This window comes from Cervus elaphus, chromosome 9 (genome assembly GCF_910594005.1).
Source record: "Cervus elaphus chromosome 9, mCerEla1.1, whole genome shotgun sequence".
Taxonomy (NCBI): domain Eukaryota; kingdom Metazoa; phylum Chordata; class Mammalia; order Artiodactyla; family Cervidae; genus Cervus; species Cervus elaphus.
In genome coordinates, this window is record NC_057823.1 from 16245233 (window position 1) to 16265563 (window position 20331).

Genomic DNA, 20331 nt, shown 5'->3' on the forward strand with positions numbered 1-20331 from the left:
GGACATGAATAGAGCCCTGAGAAAACTTGTCAGCAGGTCTTTCTTCTCCCTGTGAAGAGTCATGGATGTTGGGACTGGAAATTACTACGATAACCAAAGATCAATGCACTGGAAGTAAGAAATACCAAATCTGAACTTCTTTGAGTGTATGACTTATGCCTCTTTTTCTGAAATATCATCACTTGATTTTCTTCCAAGTTTCCATATCCAAAAGCAACTGCTCCCAAAGAATTTAAAGACCTTGATTCTGGGAAAGCTTGAGGGCAGGAGGAGAAGGGGATGATGGAGGATGAGATGGTTGGACGACATCACCAACTCAATGGGCAATCTCCAGGAGATGTTGAAAAACAGGGAAGCCTGGCATGCTGCAGTTCATGGGGTCACAAAGTCAGACACGACTGAGCGACTGAACAACAACATTTCCTGTGCAGAAATGTTTATCCTTGGTCTCCTCCTCATTATCATTAGACATATCAAGGTAATCATGAATTTACCCACCAGAATTGCTCAAATGCAAAAGATTAAAAATATCAAGGGCTGTGATTTCCCTGGTAGTCCTGTGGTTCAGACTCTGTGCTTCCAATGCAGAGTGCACGGGTCCAGTTCTTCACTGAAGAACTAAGATCCCACATTCTATGGGGCCAAAAAACCCCCACAGAAAACCAAAACAAACAACAACAAAATAAGACCTTGCAAGGACATGGAGCAATGGGAACTTTCACACACTACTAGTCAGAGTATAAATGGGTCCAACTGCTACTAAATCTAAACATACTCCTACACTACAGTGTACTTCTCCTACACCAATGTATATACCTAAGAGAAATGCATGGTTACATCCAGAAAACATGTCTAAAAAGGTTTATAGCAGTTTTCATGATAGCACTAACCTGGAAATAATTCAAATGCCCATCTTGGTAGAATGAGTAAATAAACTATGGTATACCACACTAAAGAACACTCCAATATGAAAAGAACAAATTGCTGCAATGCACAACCTAGACAAGCCTGAAGGACATAGTTTTGAGTGACATGAAAGTGCATATATCACATGTGTGTGTGCATGTTAAGTCACTTCAGTTATGTATAATTCTTTGCAACCCTATGGACTGTAGTCCTCCAGGCTCCTCTGTCCATGGAATTCTCCAGGCAAGAATACTGGAGTAGGTTGCCATACCCTCATCCAGGGGATCTTCCCAACACAGGGATCAAACCTTCGTGTCATTCTTTACTACTAGCCCCACCTGGGAAGCCCAATATATTACATGATCTCACTTTTAATGAAATCTAAGCTGACAAAGCCAACTGATGAGACAGGAGTCAGAACACTGGATACCTTGTGGCAGGGAACCCAAAAGAGCATCAAGACATATTCTAAGCGATGGAAGTGTTTTTTTCTCAATCTAGATGAGTAGCTACATGAGCATATACATAAGTAACATTTTTCATGCATTTAAGATTTGTGCATGGTATTATGTCATACCTCAATTAAATAAAAGAGGTCGCGCCAATTATATTATGCATTGACATGGTGTTTACAGAAAACTGCCTCTTCAAATATTAATAATATCATTCAAAATTAAGTTTTCTAGATGAAGTCTTAATTCAAATAAAGTGTATATAGTTCTCAATGAGGAAAAAATTTAACTCATTTGCCTAAATACCTTTGATTGTATTGATAAGGAACTATCTGAAACTTTTTATTAAATTTCTTCTTGTCCTGCTCCTCACTTATACTCTTCCATACTCTTTGCTAAAGTCTAGACTACATGCTGTCTGCGAGCTATGGCCTGTATTTGGCCTACTTTGGTCTGAGTGTGTGTAGCAAGTGTGTAGGACAATGGAGACACTCACATATCCATTAGTCTGGGCTACCTTGTGAGAGTAAATTTGGACTACAGTCATAGATTTTAATCACAGAATCTTAGAGCTGGAAAAGTCATTTGTGTCATTCACATAACTTCATAAATTTTTTTAATCGAGAGGATGTATTTTCTTGAGCAAGAGTGAATTTCTAGGAATGGATCCATTGATGCCAAGGACTGTTTTGGAAAGGAAAGATGAGTGCCTTATAGAATGTATCTGTATTGAATTGTTTACATAACATGTTATGGAAAAACCTGAACAAACTTTTTGGCCAACTCAATAGTTCTGTCTGGGAAAACATGTGCCACTGATTTTTTTTTTTAAACTTTATTTTATATTGGTGTATAGTTGATTAAAAATGCTGTGATAGTTTCAAATGTATGGCAAAACTATGGCAAAGAGATTCAGTTATACATATACATGTGTCTATTCTTTCTCAAGTTTTTCCCCACTTATGTCATTATGTAACATTGAGCAGAGTTCCCTGTGCTATATGTATGTCCTTTCTGGTTATCAATTTTAAATAGAGCAATGTGCACGTGTCTATCCCAAACTCCCCAACTATCCCTTCTACCCTATTCCCCTTGCTTCCCCACCACCCCACCCCCGGTAACCATAAGTTCATTCTCTAAGTCTGTAAATCTGTTTCTATTTTGTAAATAAGTTCATTTATATCATTTCTTTTTAGATTCTGCATATAAGCATTATCATCTGATTTTTGTCTTTCTCTGTCTGATTTACTTCACTTAATATGACAATCTCTAGGTCTGTCCATGTTGTTGCAAAGGATATTATTTCATTCTCTTTAACGGTTGAGTAACATTCCATTGTATATATGTACCATGTCTTCTTTATCCATTCTTCTGTCAGTGGATATTTAAGTTGTTCCTATATCTTCTGTAATTCTGTAAACAGTACTGCAAAGAACATTGGGATGCATGCATCTTTTCAGACCGTGTTTTTCTCTGGATATATTCCCAGGAGTGGGATTGTTGGGTCATAGCTCTATTTTTAGTTTTCCAAGGAATCTCCATACTGTTCTCCATAGTGGCTGTACCAATTTACATTCCCACCAGCAGTGTAGTAGGATTCCCTTCTTTCTGCACCCTCTCCAGCATTTATTGTTTGTGGACTTTTTGATGATAGCCATTTGGACTGGTGTGAGATGATATCTCATTATAATTTTGATTTGTGTTGTTCTAATAAGTAGCGATGGGAAACATCTTTTCATGTGTCTCTGTATTATTGATCTCTGCAGCAGGTCTTCACATCCTCGATAGAAACTGATTTCCCCATTAGTATTTGTTATTGGCTAAATATTTGTGTCCCCCACCACATTCAAGACTTGAAACCCTACCTCTAATATGATGGTATTAGGAAGTGGGGCTCTTGGGAGATAATTAGGATTTGAGGTCACAGGGATGGAGCCCTCATGGTGGGATTCTTACTCCTGTGAGAGTCATGAGAGAGCTTGTTTTTCTCTCTGCTCTCTGCCCTGTGAGGGCACGATGAGAAGTGGGCAGTCTACAAACAGAAGAGAGTCTTCACTAGAACTCAATGATCCTGGAACCTAGATCTCAGACTTCTGGCCTCCAGAATTATGAAAATTACATTTTCATTCCTTAGAAGCCCCTCAGTTTATGGTATTTTGTTACAGCAGTCCAGACTGTCTAAGACAGCTCTCTCTCTTCTTCAAGTAAATGGAGGCATTTGTGTAGCCCATCCATTTTGTGATATTTCCCAAATAAATAATAGTCTCTCTCTACACTCCGATTTGCCACGTTTCTTATTTAACAAAATTGTAACAAGTAAGGCTCCCATATATTTTCTTGATAAATTGCTTCCAATCCAGGTTTTCACTATAATGGCTTTGTGATATTAAGAATCTGAACCTTCACATCTTACTTGAAAACAATTACTTATGTGTCTTCTGAATAGGTTCAGGGTTCAAATTCAAAAGTTTTGAGAAGATAGACCAAGGAAAACATCTATCTCATCCTCATAAAAGAAGGAAGGAAGGCAAGAGGGAAGAAAGGGAGGAAAATAGTGAGTTTATTCTTGGAAAGGCTGAGTTTGATGTGCACAGAAAACACCCCACTGGTAATTTCCACTTGGCAACGGAATGTGTTGGTCAGGTGTTCCGTCTAAATGAAGGCGGCAGGGGAAAACAAACTCATCTCCCTCCGCTGTTGCTTACACAGGTGCAGCACTGACTGGAGAATTTCCATTCTCTTGCCTCTGTACCCCAAGAGAACTGAAAAGACAATGGAGACTAGAAAGACAAGAGAGCAGTTTATTTAAGGAGTGGCTTTGAGAGCCAACCCTGAGACAATGGAAACTTCAAACAAGTTCCTTTTGCCCCTAACATACATTCTCTGACCTTGGCCAAGTGGAGACACAACTGGACTTCCCAAGGAGAGACCATGGAGAACAGAATGCTGAATAACAAGCACTGGAAACTGTGTCTGAGTGAAGGCCGGCGGGAGTATGAAGGAAAAGAGGAGAGAATGTGGGTACTGGATTTTACTTCTGGAAGAGTGAGACTGGGACAGTCCTGTATTGGGTTTTTTTTTTTTTTTTTTCTACGACAGTGAGGTCCCTGTACTTTGAAAGTACTTTAGTTTCTACTGAAACCAGTCTTTTCCAGCTCTTGCTAATTCCTTCTCTTTCTTCTTGGACTCTAGGCCAGCGGTCCCCAAACTCTTTGATGTCAGGGACCAGGTTTGTGGAAGACAATTTTTTTTATGGAGTGGGAGAGATGGTTTCAGGATTATTCAAGTACATTGTGATTATTGTGCATTTTACTTCTCGTCTAATGTTGTGGCTGATCTCACAGGAGGTACTGGTCCTCAGCCCAGAGGTTGGGGGTCCCTACTCTAGATCCCCTCTCCAATAACAGTTCTTTTCCAGAAAATCTCCACCTCTTCTCTGCCCTTTCCTATTAACTGTAGGCTCCTATTTAATTTCTTGTGCCCAACTATTTATTCATTAATAGCTCACTGCTCTCTAATTTGGGCTCCCCTGTCAGCTCAGCTGGTAGAGAATCTGCCTGCAATGCAGGAGACCCTAGTTTGATTCCTGGGTTGGGAAGTTCCCCTGAAGAAGGAATAGGCTACCCACTCCAGGATTCTGGGGCTTCCCTGTGGCTCAGATGGTAAAGAATCCACTTGCAATGTGGGAGACCTGGGTTCGATGCCTGGGTTAGGAAGATCCCCTGGAGGAGGGCATGGCAACCCACTTCAGTATTCTTGCCTAGAGAATCCCATGGACAGAGGAGCCTGGTGGGCTATGGTCCAGGGGTTGCAAAGAGTAGGACGTGACTGAGCACAGAACAGCTCAGCATTGTCTAATGTATTCCTCATGTGATTGGATTTTTCTATTATATCTCTTAACTATTTTTGATGAGCCCCTCCAGGCTGGGAGGTGACACACCATAAGGCACATGTCTCAGGCTGGGAGCTACCTCTGCTCCCAGAAGGGGGGACCCTGAGCACAGCCCAGGCGCGGAGCCCCCACACCTGTGCCACCGATGGAGCACAGGGTGCCCCCGGAGCCGCTAAATCCCCCTGAGGTGGTTTTTGTCTGAAGATCCACGTGGGCACACGTGGTGGCTGTGGCCCTGTGAGGGGGAGATCCCAAGGTAAGCAGCCCTGGGACTTGCTGCTGCTCCCATAGGAGGGGCCAGGGCAAAACCACAGGCTCCTGTACGGGCTATATCCATTGGTTGTTCTGTATTTAAACTGTGGTGCTGCCCTGATGTCCACCAAAAGGTGTTTTAACTTGTTGGTTGGATAATTTCCCAGTACTGATGGGCCTACCAAACGCTGCCTTGACCAGCTGTTCAGACTTTTGCCTCTCCCCTCCTTGTACCAGGACACAGTGAGTGCACTTCCTCGGATTGTCCCCGTCTTTTGGTGCCCCTCAGAAGGCCCATGACAAGTGGCCAAGGTGACCAGGTTGGAAGATGTTTGCGTTTTGGGAAATATGAAAGGAGCCGTGGTCTTAGTGGGAGAGCTAATGATGGTTGGTAACGGAGCTCCGTGGGGGAGGACCCTAGGCTGCCACGCCACCTGGGCTGGGGGGAGCAGCTGTAGCCAGCCCCAGCCTGGGATGGGCAGACGGGGTCAGAGTGCTGCTTTCTGAGCTTCTGCTTGTTCTGGTAGATGTTGGTGAGGGTGGGGGCGCTCTGCAGTCTAGCACCCAATAGGACAGGCTGTGGTGACTGGGCCTGCGGCACGGGAGAACCTGATGAGTTCCTACTCCTAGATTCGTGGCCCCAAGGATGCCCGCAGCAGCACTGACCGAACGGCTCAGGAATGGTGCCCACCAGAAGAGAAGGTGAGTAAAGCCTGGAAGAGCCAGTGGAGAGTCTTGTCTTACGTCCGGAACTGCGTCTGCCAGTGCCAGGGAGCAGGATCCCGGCCGGCGGAAGCCCAGAGAGCCGGTGTTAGCCCTTTGTACCACTGCAGATCATGGAGAGCCGTGGAGATTTGTGCCAGAGCTGGCATTGGAGGTGAGGTTCTGCTCTATGCGCTGGTAGTTCCTCACCTGCGTGGGGACAGGCATGTGGTATGGCATGGTGGTAGCTGTGCTGCGCGGTGACGCGGAGGGCTGGCAGTGCCCTCCACACACCAAGAACTCATTAGAAGCACGTCTGTCAGCAGTTCCCATAGGCATATCATATGAGTGGTCTGACGAGACGTTGTGTGGACCCAAAAGTGTCATCCGTGTCACGAGAAGACTTCTTGCTACTAGTACTGGCAGAATCTTTGGACATCTGGAAAAGTTGGGAGGACCCAGTGGTGGGGAGGATGTTTTCTTCCTGAATACGCTGCATATCTGGAAGGGGTGGTGGACAGGCAAAACGACAGGACGGAGACCTGCCATAGAAGCCTCCGGAGGCAGAGCCGGCATACATGGGCACTGGACTGGGAAGGTGGTTTTTTTTTGTTTTTTTTTTTTTTACTGGAACTTGCTCGAGGAAAGGATGGCTGAAAAATGCTTCAAAGTCCATTTTACCTTTTTGGTTTCTCTGAAGCAAACCCAAAAGATTAGCCAAATAGGGTGATATTTCTCTGGGAACGCTAGGCATTAAGTTCCTGGGTTTTTTTTTTTTTTTTCCATAAATCATCCTTAGGTCTTGAGGACTATTAGCCTGAAAATGTGGCTTTCCAAGGAGGCACTGATATATCACTGTCCTGATGCTCCACAAGTCGGCGTTGGCATCGTAATGCTGAGACAGATAACCTCAGGAGCCATGTACATTGGGGACCTGCACAGCGATGTGGCCATCATGTTACTATGTAGGTAATGAGCAAAACCAAAATCTGCTATTTTGATGCGAATAGTACTGACACTGGACTTCCTGCGGTTGGATGGGAGCAGGATGTTCTGGGGCTTGAGGTCCCTGTGGATGATGCCCTTGCTGTGCAGGATGCACATGGCAGATGCGATCTGATGCAGAAACACTGATGGTGTCCTCGCTGAACGTGCTTTAGCTTGCAAATAATCTTCCAAGTCTCCACCATTGCAATACTCCATCACCAGAAAGAGCTGGGTAATTCCTGAACATCAAAGAGCGCTAGTGTTTTCATGCTGAAGTTCCTTTAAGATTTTAATTTCCTTCCCAAGCAGTATTTGTGATTTTGACAGGTTCTTTTTATTAATACTTTTAATAGCTACCCCCCAATCAGTTTCCTGGCGGTGCCGCCCCCGGAAGACCACGGCGAAGGCCTCGCGTCCCACGAGGTTCCTCTTGCTGTACTCGAAGTCGCCCACCACCTCCAAGACCGCGCCCCGGTGTCGGCGCGGGCGGGCGGCGATCAGCATCGCTGGCCCGCCCGCCCCCGGCGCGCCCGCCGGCCGCCGAGCTGGGGCAGCCGCGGCCCCGGGCCCGAGCGGGCGCTCATGCCCAGAGGCCGGGCCGAAACGGGGAAGGGCCGCGCGGGGCCGAGGTCAGCGCCTGGCCGGGCCCGGGCCCTCTTCGTGCCGGCCGCCGCCGACTCCGTGAGGAAGCGGACTCCGTGAGGAAGCTGACTCGGCGCTGCGGTGCAGGGGCGCTGCCGTCTCCGTAACTGGGCGCTATCCGAGCAACTCAAGCGCCTGGAAGAGGTGCCGACCCAGGCGCCCCCTGCCCCCGCCCATCGGCGCCTCTGCCCTCCGAGGGCGCGGCTCCGCGCGGCCGCCGGCCGGTTTACCGGGCACGGCCTTGTGTGGCGCCTCCTGCCGGGCGGAGGACCCACACGCGCGCGCCGGCCACTCCGCCGACTCTCCCATCCATGTTTCTTGCCCCTTCCAATCAAGTGCTTGCCCATGAATCCCTGGCTCAGCATCTGCTTCTGTAGGAATGAAAACTAACACGAAAGATAAAGACTGATTTATGAAGACAATGCCATGAATGGAATGAGGGACTTTGGATAAAAAAAGAAACTAATTATTGGGGACATAGTAAGGACTGCAAAATTATTCTAAAATCCTAATTTGTGGGACTTCACTGGCGGTCGTGTGGTTAAGAGTCCATGCTTCCACTGCAGCGGACCTGGGTTCAATCCTTGGTCCGGGAACCAGATTCCATATGCCACAACTAAAGATCTCGCATGCTGCAACAAAGATTAAAGTTCCCCTGTGCCACAACTAAGACCCAGCTGAGCCAACTAAATAGATAATAAAAAAAATGTAAAACGTAAAATCAAATCCTCTTATTTAGATTTGTTCTAGTCCTGCTCTTCACTGTCGGGAGCCGCCGGGGTGCGCCAGGGCCGTGACAAGGTCACGGGAGGAGAGAGGAACCTGCAAGGCAGCTCTTCCTCACACAGTGCTGCCCCGGGGGCCCAATATGTCCCCTCGGGAGCCGCCCTGTGGAGAAAGGCATCTGCAAGGCAGCTCTTCCTCTCGAGGTTGTCCCGGGGGCCTGGTATGTCCCTTTCCTCCTTCTGTCTTACTGTTGTTGGGCTTTCTATTAATTTTTGGAAATATAATATATAGTAATAAGGCCTCCCTGGAAAAGTCCAAGCCTTTTTGGAAATGCTTATGATTGCTCTGGCTCAGGACACGACCATAAACATCAAGTCAGAAAAGAAAAGGCCACAGGTATAGTTTGGCTGCTTGCTTAAAAGATTATAATGTTCTAGAATAGAAAAGAGTAGAGGCATTTAGATTTAGAAGTAGATACACTGCTTTAGTTTACTTGCTCCTTGGTTGAAAGGGTTTTCATTATTGCTATTTCCTTGCTGCTATTTGTTCATTGTTTCCCTTTCTTTAAACAACATGGGATATTATGGGTATTTTTGTAGAGTTAGGAAGTGGGGTACATAGGATTTCAATAGAAGATTTATATTAACCAGCTTCACTGCCATTATCTCACTATTAATAGAGGTGTTCTGCTGCTTTAGAGGTATTTTTGCTGTTTAATAGTTAATCATTGTAAATTGAGATTTTGTGATTTTGGGTAAAGAAAAATATCAGGGTTTTCACATGGTACTATTCTCAGAAATGTCAAACATGTTACTGTGACCCTTCCCATGTATTGTTTTATTGCCCAAAGTATTTACACTATACCTGAGATTTGTAGAACATTGTTTTGTTAGAATGAAAATGTTAGGCCATTGAGGCAAGAAGACTATGTACAGGACATTTAAGAAAAAACCCTGCAATCAGAAACATTGTAGATGAATGCATAGGGGAAAAACATGGGAAAGAAAAATATTGACGGAAGCACAAACCAATATCTGATGTAATATATGGTGACTTAAGGGAGAGGTAACATTCATTCTATAAAAACTGAGCTATCCTAAAAATTAAAAAAAAAAAAGCTACCTCTTCTGTGCAACCTTCTGTGTGTGTCGGTCTTCTTCCTCGCCGACGCCACTCATCCCTTGGGTATTCCTGGTCCTGCCGGGGCTGGACCTCGGCACTTCACTAATTTATTCTCTTCCCTGGTCTTTGCTAAAGTCTAGACTATATGCTCCCCTGGAGCCAAACCTGTATTTAGCCAACTTTGGTCTGACTGTGCATAGCAAGTGTATGCAAGAGTGTAGGCACACAAATAAGTGAACAAAATCAAATCTGAGCTACCTTTTTGAAATAAATTTGGACCAATAGATTTTAATCACAGAATCTTAGAGATGGAAAAGTCCTCTGTGTCATTCACATCGCTTCATCAGTTTTTGTGATGAGAGGATGGATTTCCTCTAGCAAGAGGTAATTTCCAGGAGTGGGTCCCTGATGCCAAGGACTATTTTGAGGAAGAAAGATGCATCGCTCCTGTTAATGCTTTATAGAACATACTCTATACTGTAGTTCTCTCTAGAAATTTATACAAATACCACTGATCTTTGTAGCAGCTCAATAATCTCCATAGAAACTCTCATTTCCCCATTAATACTTGTTATGGAATTAATACTTGTGTCCCCTCAACATTCACATGCTGAAACCTACCTCCTATGTGATGGTATTAGGAGGTGGTTCTTTGGGGAGGTAGTGAGGATTTGATGCTGTCAGGGGGATGGGCCCTCATGATGGGGTTCTTACTCTTGTGAGAGTCATGAGAGCTGCTTTTTCTCTTTGCTCTTTGCCCTGTGAGGACACGATGGAAAGTGAACAGTCAGCAGCCCGAAAGAGAGTCTTTACCAGAAATCAGTGATCCTGGAACCTAGATCTCAGACTTCCAGCCTCTAGAACTCTGAGAAATACTTGTTTTGAAAATTGTTCACAAGCCCCTTCCCCATTTATAGTATTTTATTACAGCAGCCCAAACTGACTTAGCAGTTTCCTTTTCTTCAAGTAAAAGTAAAAATTTGCATAACCCATTTGTTTTATGATACAATGTCCCAAATAAAAAAGAGTTTCTCTATACACTCTAATTTGCCATTTGTCCAATTTACCAAAATTGTAGTTAAGTAAGGCTCTCGTATCTTTTCCTCATAAATTGTCTCCAATCCAGGTTTTCCGCTATAGTGGTTTTGTGATATTAAGAATTTGAGCCTTCATATTCTACTTAAAAATAATTACTTATTTATCTTCTGAATAGGTTCAGGGTTCAAATTCAAAAGCTTTTATAGGATAGACTATGGAAAATGTCTATCTCGTCCTTCTGAACGAAGGAAGAAAGGTAAAAATGAAGAAAGGTATAAAGGAAGAAAGGAAAAAAACACTGAATTTGTTCTTGGAAAGATTGAATTTCATGTGTCCATGAAACACTCCACTAGTAATTTCCACTTGGCAATGAAATGTGTTATTCAGGTGTTCTGTCTTAATTAATGACAGCAGTGAAAGTGAAATTGAAAGTCGCTCATGTCAGCCATGTCTAACTCTTTGCCACCCACCTTGGAGTTCTCCAGACCAGAATACTGGAGTGGGTAGCCGTTCCCTTCTCCCAGGGATCTTCTCAACCCAGGGGTTGAACGCAGATCTCCTCCATTGCACATGGATTCTTTACCAACTGAGCTATTCGGGAAGCCCAGAGGCAATAGTGGAGAAATCAGTTCATCTCCCACCACAGCTACTTGCACTGGTTGAAAGTTTTCCATTCTTTTACCTTTGTACCTCAAGGGAACTGAATTGTTTGGACAGTAGAAGGCCAATAGAACAGTTCATTTAATGAAGACCTGTGAGAATCCCACCCCTGAGGCCCTGCAAACTATAAGCATGTTCTTTTTGCCCCTTAGATATAACTCTCTGAACCCAGCCAAGTGAAAACTCAACTGGACTTCCCAAGGACAGAACATGGAGAACAGAAACCTGCAGTGACAAATACCAGAGCATGTCCCTCAGGAAGTGCTGATGGAGTAAGAAGAAAAAAGGGGAGAAAGTGGGTATCAGCCTTTACCTCCAGAAGAGTGAGACTGGGAAAGTCCCATATTGATTTATTCTAAGGCAGTGAAGTCCCTGTACTTTGAAGGTGCTTTAGTTTCTACTGACACCAGTGTTTTCCACGTCTTGCTGTTTCCTTCTCTGTCTTCTTAGACTCTACTAAAGTCTATCTCCAATAAGACTTATTTTCCAGAGAAGCTCTGCTTCTTCTCTGCTCTTTCCTTTGAATTGTAGGCTCCTACTTGATTTCCTGTGACCAAGTACTCATTCATTAACTGCTGACTAGAGATACGCACCAGGTAATGTCTAATATAGTCCTCATGTGATGGGATTTGTCTATTTATCTATTATATCGCTCAACTGTTTTTGTAGCTGATTCAACTTATTGATAACTTACTGTATTCTTGTCATTGCTTCTCTTTAGTGTCCTCAGTATCATTGACAAATAATATAATTATTTCTGTACTCAGGCTCATTTTCTTTTCTCATCTTACCAATGTCTTTAATCAGCAGTCCCCAGCCTTTGGCATCAGGGACTGGTTTCATGGAAGAAATTTTTCCATGGATTGAGGTTGGGGGGAAGGTTTTGGAATGATTCAAGTGCATTACATTTATTGTGCACTTTATTTCTATTATTACTACATTATAATATATAAAGAAATAATTATACAGTTGTCACTTGGCACTCACTGATAGAGTTTTGATATGAGTCTGTAAACAATTGATCTCTATGCAATCAAGGGGCTTCCCAGTGGCTCTAGCCATTAAGAATCTGTCTGCCAATGCAAGAGACATAAGAGATATGGGTTCGATCCCTGGGTTGGGAAGATTCCCTGGAGAAGGAAATGGGAGCCCACTCCATTACTCTTGTCTGGAGAATCTGATGGACAGAGGAGCCTGGTGGAGTACAATCCGTTAGGTCGCAAAGAGTCAGACACGATTGCAGTGACTTAGCATGCACTGTGCAGTCAAACCTCTCTGCTAATGATAGTCTGTATTTGCAGCCACGCCCCAGCACTAGCATCACTGCTTCAGCTCCACCTCAGATCGTCAGACATTCGATTCTCATACGGAGCGCACAACCTAGGTCCCTCACATGCACAGTTCATAGTAGGGTTCATGCTTCTGTGAGAATCCAATGCCATCGCTGACCTGACAGGAGGTGTAGGTAGCTCAGGTGGTAATGTTGGTTATGGGGAGTGGCTGTAAATACAGGTGAAGCTTTGCTTGCTCACCTGCTGTTCACCTCCTGCTGAGCAGCCCAGATTTTGCAGATCCTTATCTCTGATCATTCAGGATAATATGGAGAGATAGACATTGAAGTAGATGGCCTGTTCATGAATTTAATAGAATTGGCCTGTTCATGAATTTAACAGAAATATTTTAGCTTTCTAATGTAGAATATCTTTCTGGCTGAAGTTCTAAAATACCTATTCTTGGTTGGGTTAAGAAACTGTCTTTGACATCCCCACTTAGTGAGAGGCTCTGTCCTGGCTGCTAACTACAGTAATGGCTCTTACATTTTCTCAAATGCATTTTCTCTTGTGATAATGGCTATGATTTCTCTTTATTGATGTATTTTTGTAATGAATTATGTTCAACATCATAGTATAGCTAGCTTCCCATCCCTTGAATAGTTATTATTCATGATATGTTACTATCTTAAAAGTTATATGAATGTACTTTGTTTCATTTAACTATTTTGTGTCTACATTCAGGCATATGATAAACTTGGTGGGTTCATTTTGTGTTACAGTTGATGCTTATGGTCTCACTTTTTTATTATTTATCTATCATTTGCATGTGTTGAACACCTTCTATGTGCCAGGCACTATGTAAGCCCCTGGAAGGACAATGATAAGCAAAAACAGTCACAATTTCTGACCCACAAGTAAACATAAAATTACCAACATGAGATGCTTGTCAAGAATAGTACAAGATGCTGGACTTGTGGGCTTCACTCTCTGTCCTTCTGGCTTCACTCTGCTCTCCATCTCACTGACCTTTCACATCCCTTCTATTACCAAGTTCACCAGTCCCAGAGCAACCATGAAATCTGTTCTCTCAGCCCCAAATGCTTGCCCTTTCCTTATTTCCTCTGATTAACAATTCCCATCCTTCTCACAGCTCAACAGTTGTGTTTCAGAGAGAAACCTTTTCTACTTTCCTTCTCAGGGCAAATTGGTTCTCAAAAAGAGAATTTTTGTCTTTTTAATTAACTAGCATTCTCTAGACATTAATAACACACTTTTTCTATCATAATGGATGCAAACATTTTTTCAAGCCCTAAATTTGCCTTTCAGCTTTTGTAAATTTGATTTATAGAAGCTTTGAATATTTAAATTCAAATCTGCCAATCACACTTTTCTTGCAATTAAGTCCACTGATTTTTTAAAAGTTTTTATTGTGAATTTTTATAATATTGCTTCTGTTTTCTGTTTTTGTTTTTTGGCTGCGAGGCATGTAGAATCTTAACTCCCCAACCAGAGATCAAACATATACTCCCTCTACTGAAAGGCAAAGTCTGAATCAATAGACTGCCTGGGACATCCCAAGTTCACTGATTTTTATATGTCACATTTCCAGCTGTGAGCATGAACACATACACTCGTACTCTCTCACACAGTTTGCATTTGATTTTAATGGTTTTGTGATCTTGTTTCTCTCTCTTATCTATGTAGTTCATAAGATTTTTCCCTGTCTTGCAAGAATCCACCTGGCAGCAGGTCTCTGAAAGTGGGAGCCCTGGGAATCATCATTAATTAGAAGCACTGCATGGCAGTCAAAAGAGGTAACAGACCTTTTGTGTTTATAATAATCTGGATTTTATCTTTGATGGCTGCCCTTTCTATGGGGCATAATGCTCAATGGTAGCCATGCAAGATACATGTGAAGAACAGAAGGTCACATTTACTAAATGTCCACTGCATGTCACGAGAACCACACTAGAAAAAGCACGTGCATCGTCTCATTTTATTCACTCATCAGTCTTATAATGTAGGGGATATTTACTACTCCACTGTAGAGGTATGTATGTGCAGTTCAGAGAGATTAAGTAACTTTGTCAAGGTCACAAAGAAAGTAAGTTGGTGGGCCAAAATTCTATTCTGGGCAATCTGACTCAGACCCCATTTTATAAATCACAGCTCAACACTATACTTAGGCCTTCCCTGGTGGCTCAGATGGTAAGCAATCACCTGGCAATGCAGGAGACCCAGGTTTGAGCCCTCAGTCAGAAAGATCCCCTGGAGGAGGAAATGGCCACCCACTCCAGTATTCTTGCCTGGAGAATCCCATGGACAGAGGAGCCTGGTGGGCTGCAGTCCATGGGGTTGCAAAATAGTCAGACACGACTGAGCCACTAACACTTTTCACACTGTACTTTGAGTTATGACTCATAAATAGTTGTCACAAAAAGATTAATATTGATAATGATAATAATAGCTATCATTTATTGATATTCTGCTGTGCAAAAGTGCATTTTCAAGCATCACTGAGAAGAGAAGTAACCACATTTTTAGAAAGAGTAGAAATAAGACACATTAGAATTAACTGAGACATCAGTAGGACATATCATGGGAGAGAATTAAAATTGTTTGAACTGACAACTCATGTCTTACTGTTATAGAGCTGTGAGAATGAAGGAAATACAGATATTATTTTTTAAAAAGACCTTAAATATCTTCAATCAATAGCCCAATTATTTCAGAAAGGTCTTACCAAAGAGGAAATTTATTTATGTTCATAGATTCAATATGGGAATTAGAACACATGACTAGGACATAAAAAGAAATAGAGATATCTGCTGAATTAAAGAAAGTCTGAATAATTACAGATCCTTAAAATAGAAATGGGCTGCCAGTCCAATGAATGAAGCACTGACATAGGAAGGACTAATAGAGGGTGAAACCTGCCCACAAAAAGGTGGAATCAGAAAGTGAAGACTTAAGAAGTCTGCACATAATAAAGTCAGGAGAGGGTGTGAAGAAAAGGGATTCCTACACTGTTGGTGGGACAGTAAGTTAGTGCAACCACTAAACAGTATGGAGTTTCCATAAAAAACTAAAAATAGAGCTACCAAATGATCCAACAATCCCCCTTCTTGGCATATATACAGAAAAGATGAAAACTCTAATTCAAAAAGACACATGCACCCAAATGTTCATAGCAGCTCTATTTACAATAACCAAGCCTTGGAAACAACCCAAGTGCTTATCAACAGACAATTGGCTTAAGAAGATGAAAAAATGTGATACACACACACACACACACACACACAATGGAATATTATATGGCCATAAAAGAGAGTGAAATGTTGCCATGTGCAGTAACATGGATGGCCCTAGACATTATCAAACAAAGTGAGGTAAGTCAGAGAAAGACAAGTATTATATGATGTCACTTATGTATAGAACCAAAAAAAAAATAATACATATGCATCTATATACAAATCAAAAACAGATTCACAGACATGGAAAACAAACTTTATGGTTACCTAAGGGGGAAGGGAGTGGCGGGAGAGTAAATTAAGAGTATGGGATTAACAGATACAAACTACTAAACATAAAATAAATAAATAAGAAGGATTTACTGTATAGCAGAGTGAACTATATTATAATATCTTATAATAAATCATATCAGAAAATAATCTGAAAAAGTATATGTAACTGAATCACTTCAGCTGTACAGATGAAACTAGCAGAATATTGTAAATCAAATATGCTGTGCTATGCTTAGTCATTCAGTCACCTTCGACTCTGTTTGATCCCATCGACTGCAGTCTGCTAGGCTCCTCTGTCCATGGGGATTGCATTCCAGGCGAATCCTTTACTGACTGAGCCGCCAGGGAAGCCCAAGAGTACTGGAGTGTGGGCTATCCCTTATCAGGGGATCTTCCCGACCCAGGAATCAAAACGGGGTCTCCTGCATTGTAGGCAGATACCTTACTGTCTGAGCTACCAGGGAAGCCCCTCAAATCAACCATACTTCAATCTAGAAAAAAGTGATGACTAGCTGAGGTGCCAGTTGACTATTCATTGAATGTTGCTTTTGCCTCCTTCCCCAGCAGACACACCAGCTACATGGGGGCAGGAAACCAGACAGGAGTATCACAGTTCCTCCTCCTGGGCCTCTCAGATGATCCAGAACTGCAGCCCCTTCTCTTTGGAGTGTTCCTGTCCATGTTCCTGGTTGCCATGCTGGGGAACCTGCTCATCATCCTGGCCATCAGCACTGACTCCCACCTCCACACCCCCATGTACTTCTTCCTCTCCCACCTGTCCTTTGTTGACATCTGCTTTGTCTCCACCACTGTCCCGAGGATGCTAGTGAATATTCAGACACAGAGAAAAGACATCTCCTACATAGGCTGCTTCACTCAGGTGTATTTCTTTATGGTTTTTGCTGAAATGGACAATTTCCTCCTGACCGTGATTGCCTATGACCGGTTTGTGGCCATCTGCCAATCCCTGAAATACATGGTCATCATGAACCCCCACTTCTGTGGTCTCCTGGTTCTCACGTGTTGGCTTATCATTTTATTCAACTCCCTGTTTCATGTGCTACTGATGATGCGGCTGACTTTCTGTATTGGAACTGAAATACCACATTTCTTCTGTGAACTGACTCAGACTCTCAATGCAGCCTGCTCGGACACCCTCATCAATAACATCTGCTTGTATGTGGCGACTGTCCTGCTGTGTATGTTTCCTCTGACTGGGATCCTCTATTCTTACTCTCAGATTGTCTCCTCCTTTTTGAAGATGGCCTCCACTGAGGGCAAGTATAAAGCGTTTTCCACCTGCGTGTCTCACCTCACTGTGGTCTCCTTGTTCTATGGGACAGGCCTGGGGGTTTACCTCACTTCTGCTGTGACCCACTCTTCACAGAGATGCTCCATTGCCTCAGTGATGTACACTGTAGTCACTCTGATGCTGAACCCCTTCATCTACAGCCTGAGGAACAAGGATGTGAAAGGGGCCCTGGCCAGGCTCCTGAGTCTAGGCGCCCCCTGTCTGTGATGAGTCACTGGCCTCAGGACTAAGTGAACATTGTGAACCCCAAAGCCAAATGTTGTAGATTTAAATCTCCTAACTCCTTTTCTCCCTCAAAAGACATGTTCATTTCTTCTATTCCTAAAGCACCTGTGACTTCACTTTTGTTGGATTATTTTTTAAGACTTTTTTCTTTTTTTGGACGGAGACCATTTTTAAAAGTCTTTATTGAATTTGTTACAACATTGCTTCTGCTTTTATGCTTTGGTTTTTCTGTCTGTGAGGCATGTGGGATCATGTAGCTCCCCGACCAGGTAACAAGAGGCACCCCCTGGCCTGGAAGGGGAAGTCTTACCACTGGGCTGCCAGAGAAGTCCCCACTTCTGTTTTTGTGTTAGTTTCTCCACAGCATTGTTGTCAGTAAATTTTTTTTTGACATTTTCATTATATGCTGTCCATAAAATTTCATGGTTTTACATGCTTTCTTGTAGCCATTCTAACAATTTCTAACTCCAGATTTAGAGCACTTTATCAAGTGCTGACCTCTTAGTCCCCAAATTAGCCTCTCAAATTTGGTGTTCTTCACATTCATTTGGTTGTGGACTTGTTATCTCCAAAAGAAATGGGATGCAAACCATACAATCGACGTAACAAAGGATATCTCATATCAGGATTGTGCTTGTTTCTTCACATGTGTGACTTTATATCTTCTTGTAAACACTTCTTTGAGATATTTTCTCTTATTCACCCCACTTTGCAAAAGAAGTGCCTTCCCTGGTGGTTCAGACAGTAAAGAATCAGCCTGCATTGGCAGGAGACATGGGTTCGATCCTTGGGTCAGGAAGATCCGTTGGAGAAGGAAATGGCAACCTACTCCAGTATTCTTGCCTGGGGAATCCCTTGGACAGAGGAGCCTGGCAGGCTACAGTCCATGTGGTTGCAAAGAGTCAGATGTGACTTAGGATGAAGCAACAACAACAACAACAATTGTTTGATTACAGGAAATAGGCTGCATTCAGCCTCCAAGATCTCTGAATTCCAAGGGCAGGTTCAAACAGTTGTTAATTAGGGAAGGGAGGGGATGCAGAGACAAAGGAGGAACAGTCAAGAAACAATAGTGCAATTCTCAAATCATCCAACATGTACATTACCATTGTAAAATAGGGACTTCCCCGGTGGCTGATATGGTAGAGAATCTGCCTGCAACGTGGGAGACCTGGGTTTGGTCCCTGGGTTGGGAAGATCCCCTGAAGGAGGGTAGGTCAATCCCAGAGGATCCTAGTGGGCTACAGTGCATGGGGTCATAAAGAGTCAGACACAACTGAGTGACTAAACAGAGCACCCCACATGTAAAATAGATGACCAGTGTGAGTTTGATGCATGAAGCAGGCCACCCAAAGAGAGTGGTCTGAGACAACCTAGAGGGACACGGTGGGGAGGGAGGTGGGAGGGGGGTTCAGGATGTGGGGGACACATGTGTACCTGTGGCCGATTCATGTTGATGTTTGGCAAAAAACCATCACAATATTGCAAAGTAATTATCATCCAATTAAAATAAATGAATAAATTTTTAAAAATAACTGAAAAAAAAAAAGACTCAATAGTACAGCCTTGGTGCAGGGATATAGGTGAAGATGGTAAGTGACTTAGGCCAGTGGTATCTGGGGAAAGAGTGCCCCAGGCAGAGGTTAAGGTTAATACAAAGACCCTGAGGTAGGAGACTGCGTCGGAGTGGGGATGGGGGTTAGCTGGAGCACAGTGAGTGAGGGGGAGCACAGTAGAACGGGAGGACAGGTATGGAGGATGATCCTATGAGCCTTTCTCTGCCGTTGAATGACTCACACTTTCATTTACTCTGAATGAGATGGGGAGTCATTGCAGGGATTTGAGCAGACATGTAACATGACCTAATAAGATTTCAAAGATCATTCTGGCTGCTGGGTTGAGCATGGATTGTAGGGTGTAAGGTAGCCTGTTTGGACTTATCTGTAGGCAAGCCTGGTTAGATATAGGTACCTAGGCCCAAGGGGAGGATACCAGTGTAAGAACTGGGAAGTAGTCAGTGTATTGTATTTTGAAGGCAGACCTAAAAGGATCTGCTTCCAGGCAGGATATATGTGTGAGAGAAAGAGAAAAGACAAGAATGACTCCAGGACTGGGGGCCTGAACAACTGAAAAAATAGAATTGAATTCATTGAGATGGGTTTCCCAGGTGGTGCAGTGATAAAGAATCCACCTGCAATGCAGGAGACAAGGGTTTGATCCCTGGGTCAGGAAGATCCCTTGGAGAAGGAAGTGGCAACCCACTCCAGTATTCTTGCCCGGTAAATCCCATCAACAGGGGAGCTGGGCTGACTATAGACCAGTCTGCAAAGATCCGGACATGACTGAGCTGCTGAGCTCAACAGCAGACATCCATTGAGACATGGAGGGTGAAAATGGAGAAAATTTGAGAAGGAAAGAGGACATCAGAGTTTCAGAAATATCTCAAAAGTGAGATATTTCAAGTGGATATATATTCTATGAGTCCACATATAAGAGGTACGAAGAGTAGTCAAATTTATAGAGACAAAATAGAATGGTGGTTTCCAGGGGATAGAGGAAGGGAGTAAATATGATTAGTGTTTACCAGGTCCAGGGTTTCAAGTTGGGAAAGGTGAAA

At 43.3% G+C, this 20331-nt stretch overlaps 1 protein-coding gene and 1 pseudogene across 1 annotated transcript; one reads left to right on the forward strand and one right to left on the reverse strand.

The window, feature by feature from the left end:
* Positions 1-5245: 5245 nt before the first annotated feature.
* On the reverse strand, positions 5246-7695 carry LOC122700331 (annotated as a pseudogene).
* Positions 7696-16757: 9062 nt separating this feature from the next.
* Positions 16758-17696, forward strand: LOC122700889 (olfactory receptor 7D4-like). The gene has a single exon (XM_043913919.1). It carries the CDS (start codon positions 16758-16760, stop codon positions 17694-17696), a length of 939 nt encoding a protein of 312 aa, XP_043769854.1.
* The last annotated feature ends 2635 nt before the right edge of the window (positions 17697-20331 follow it).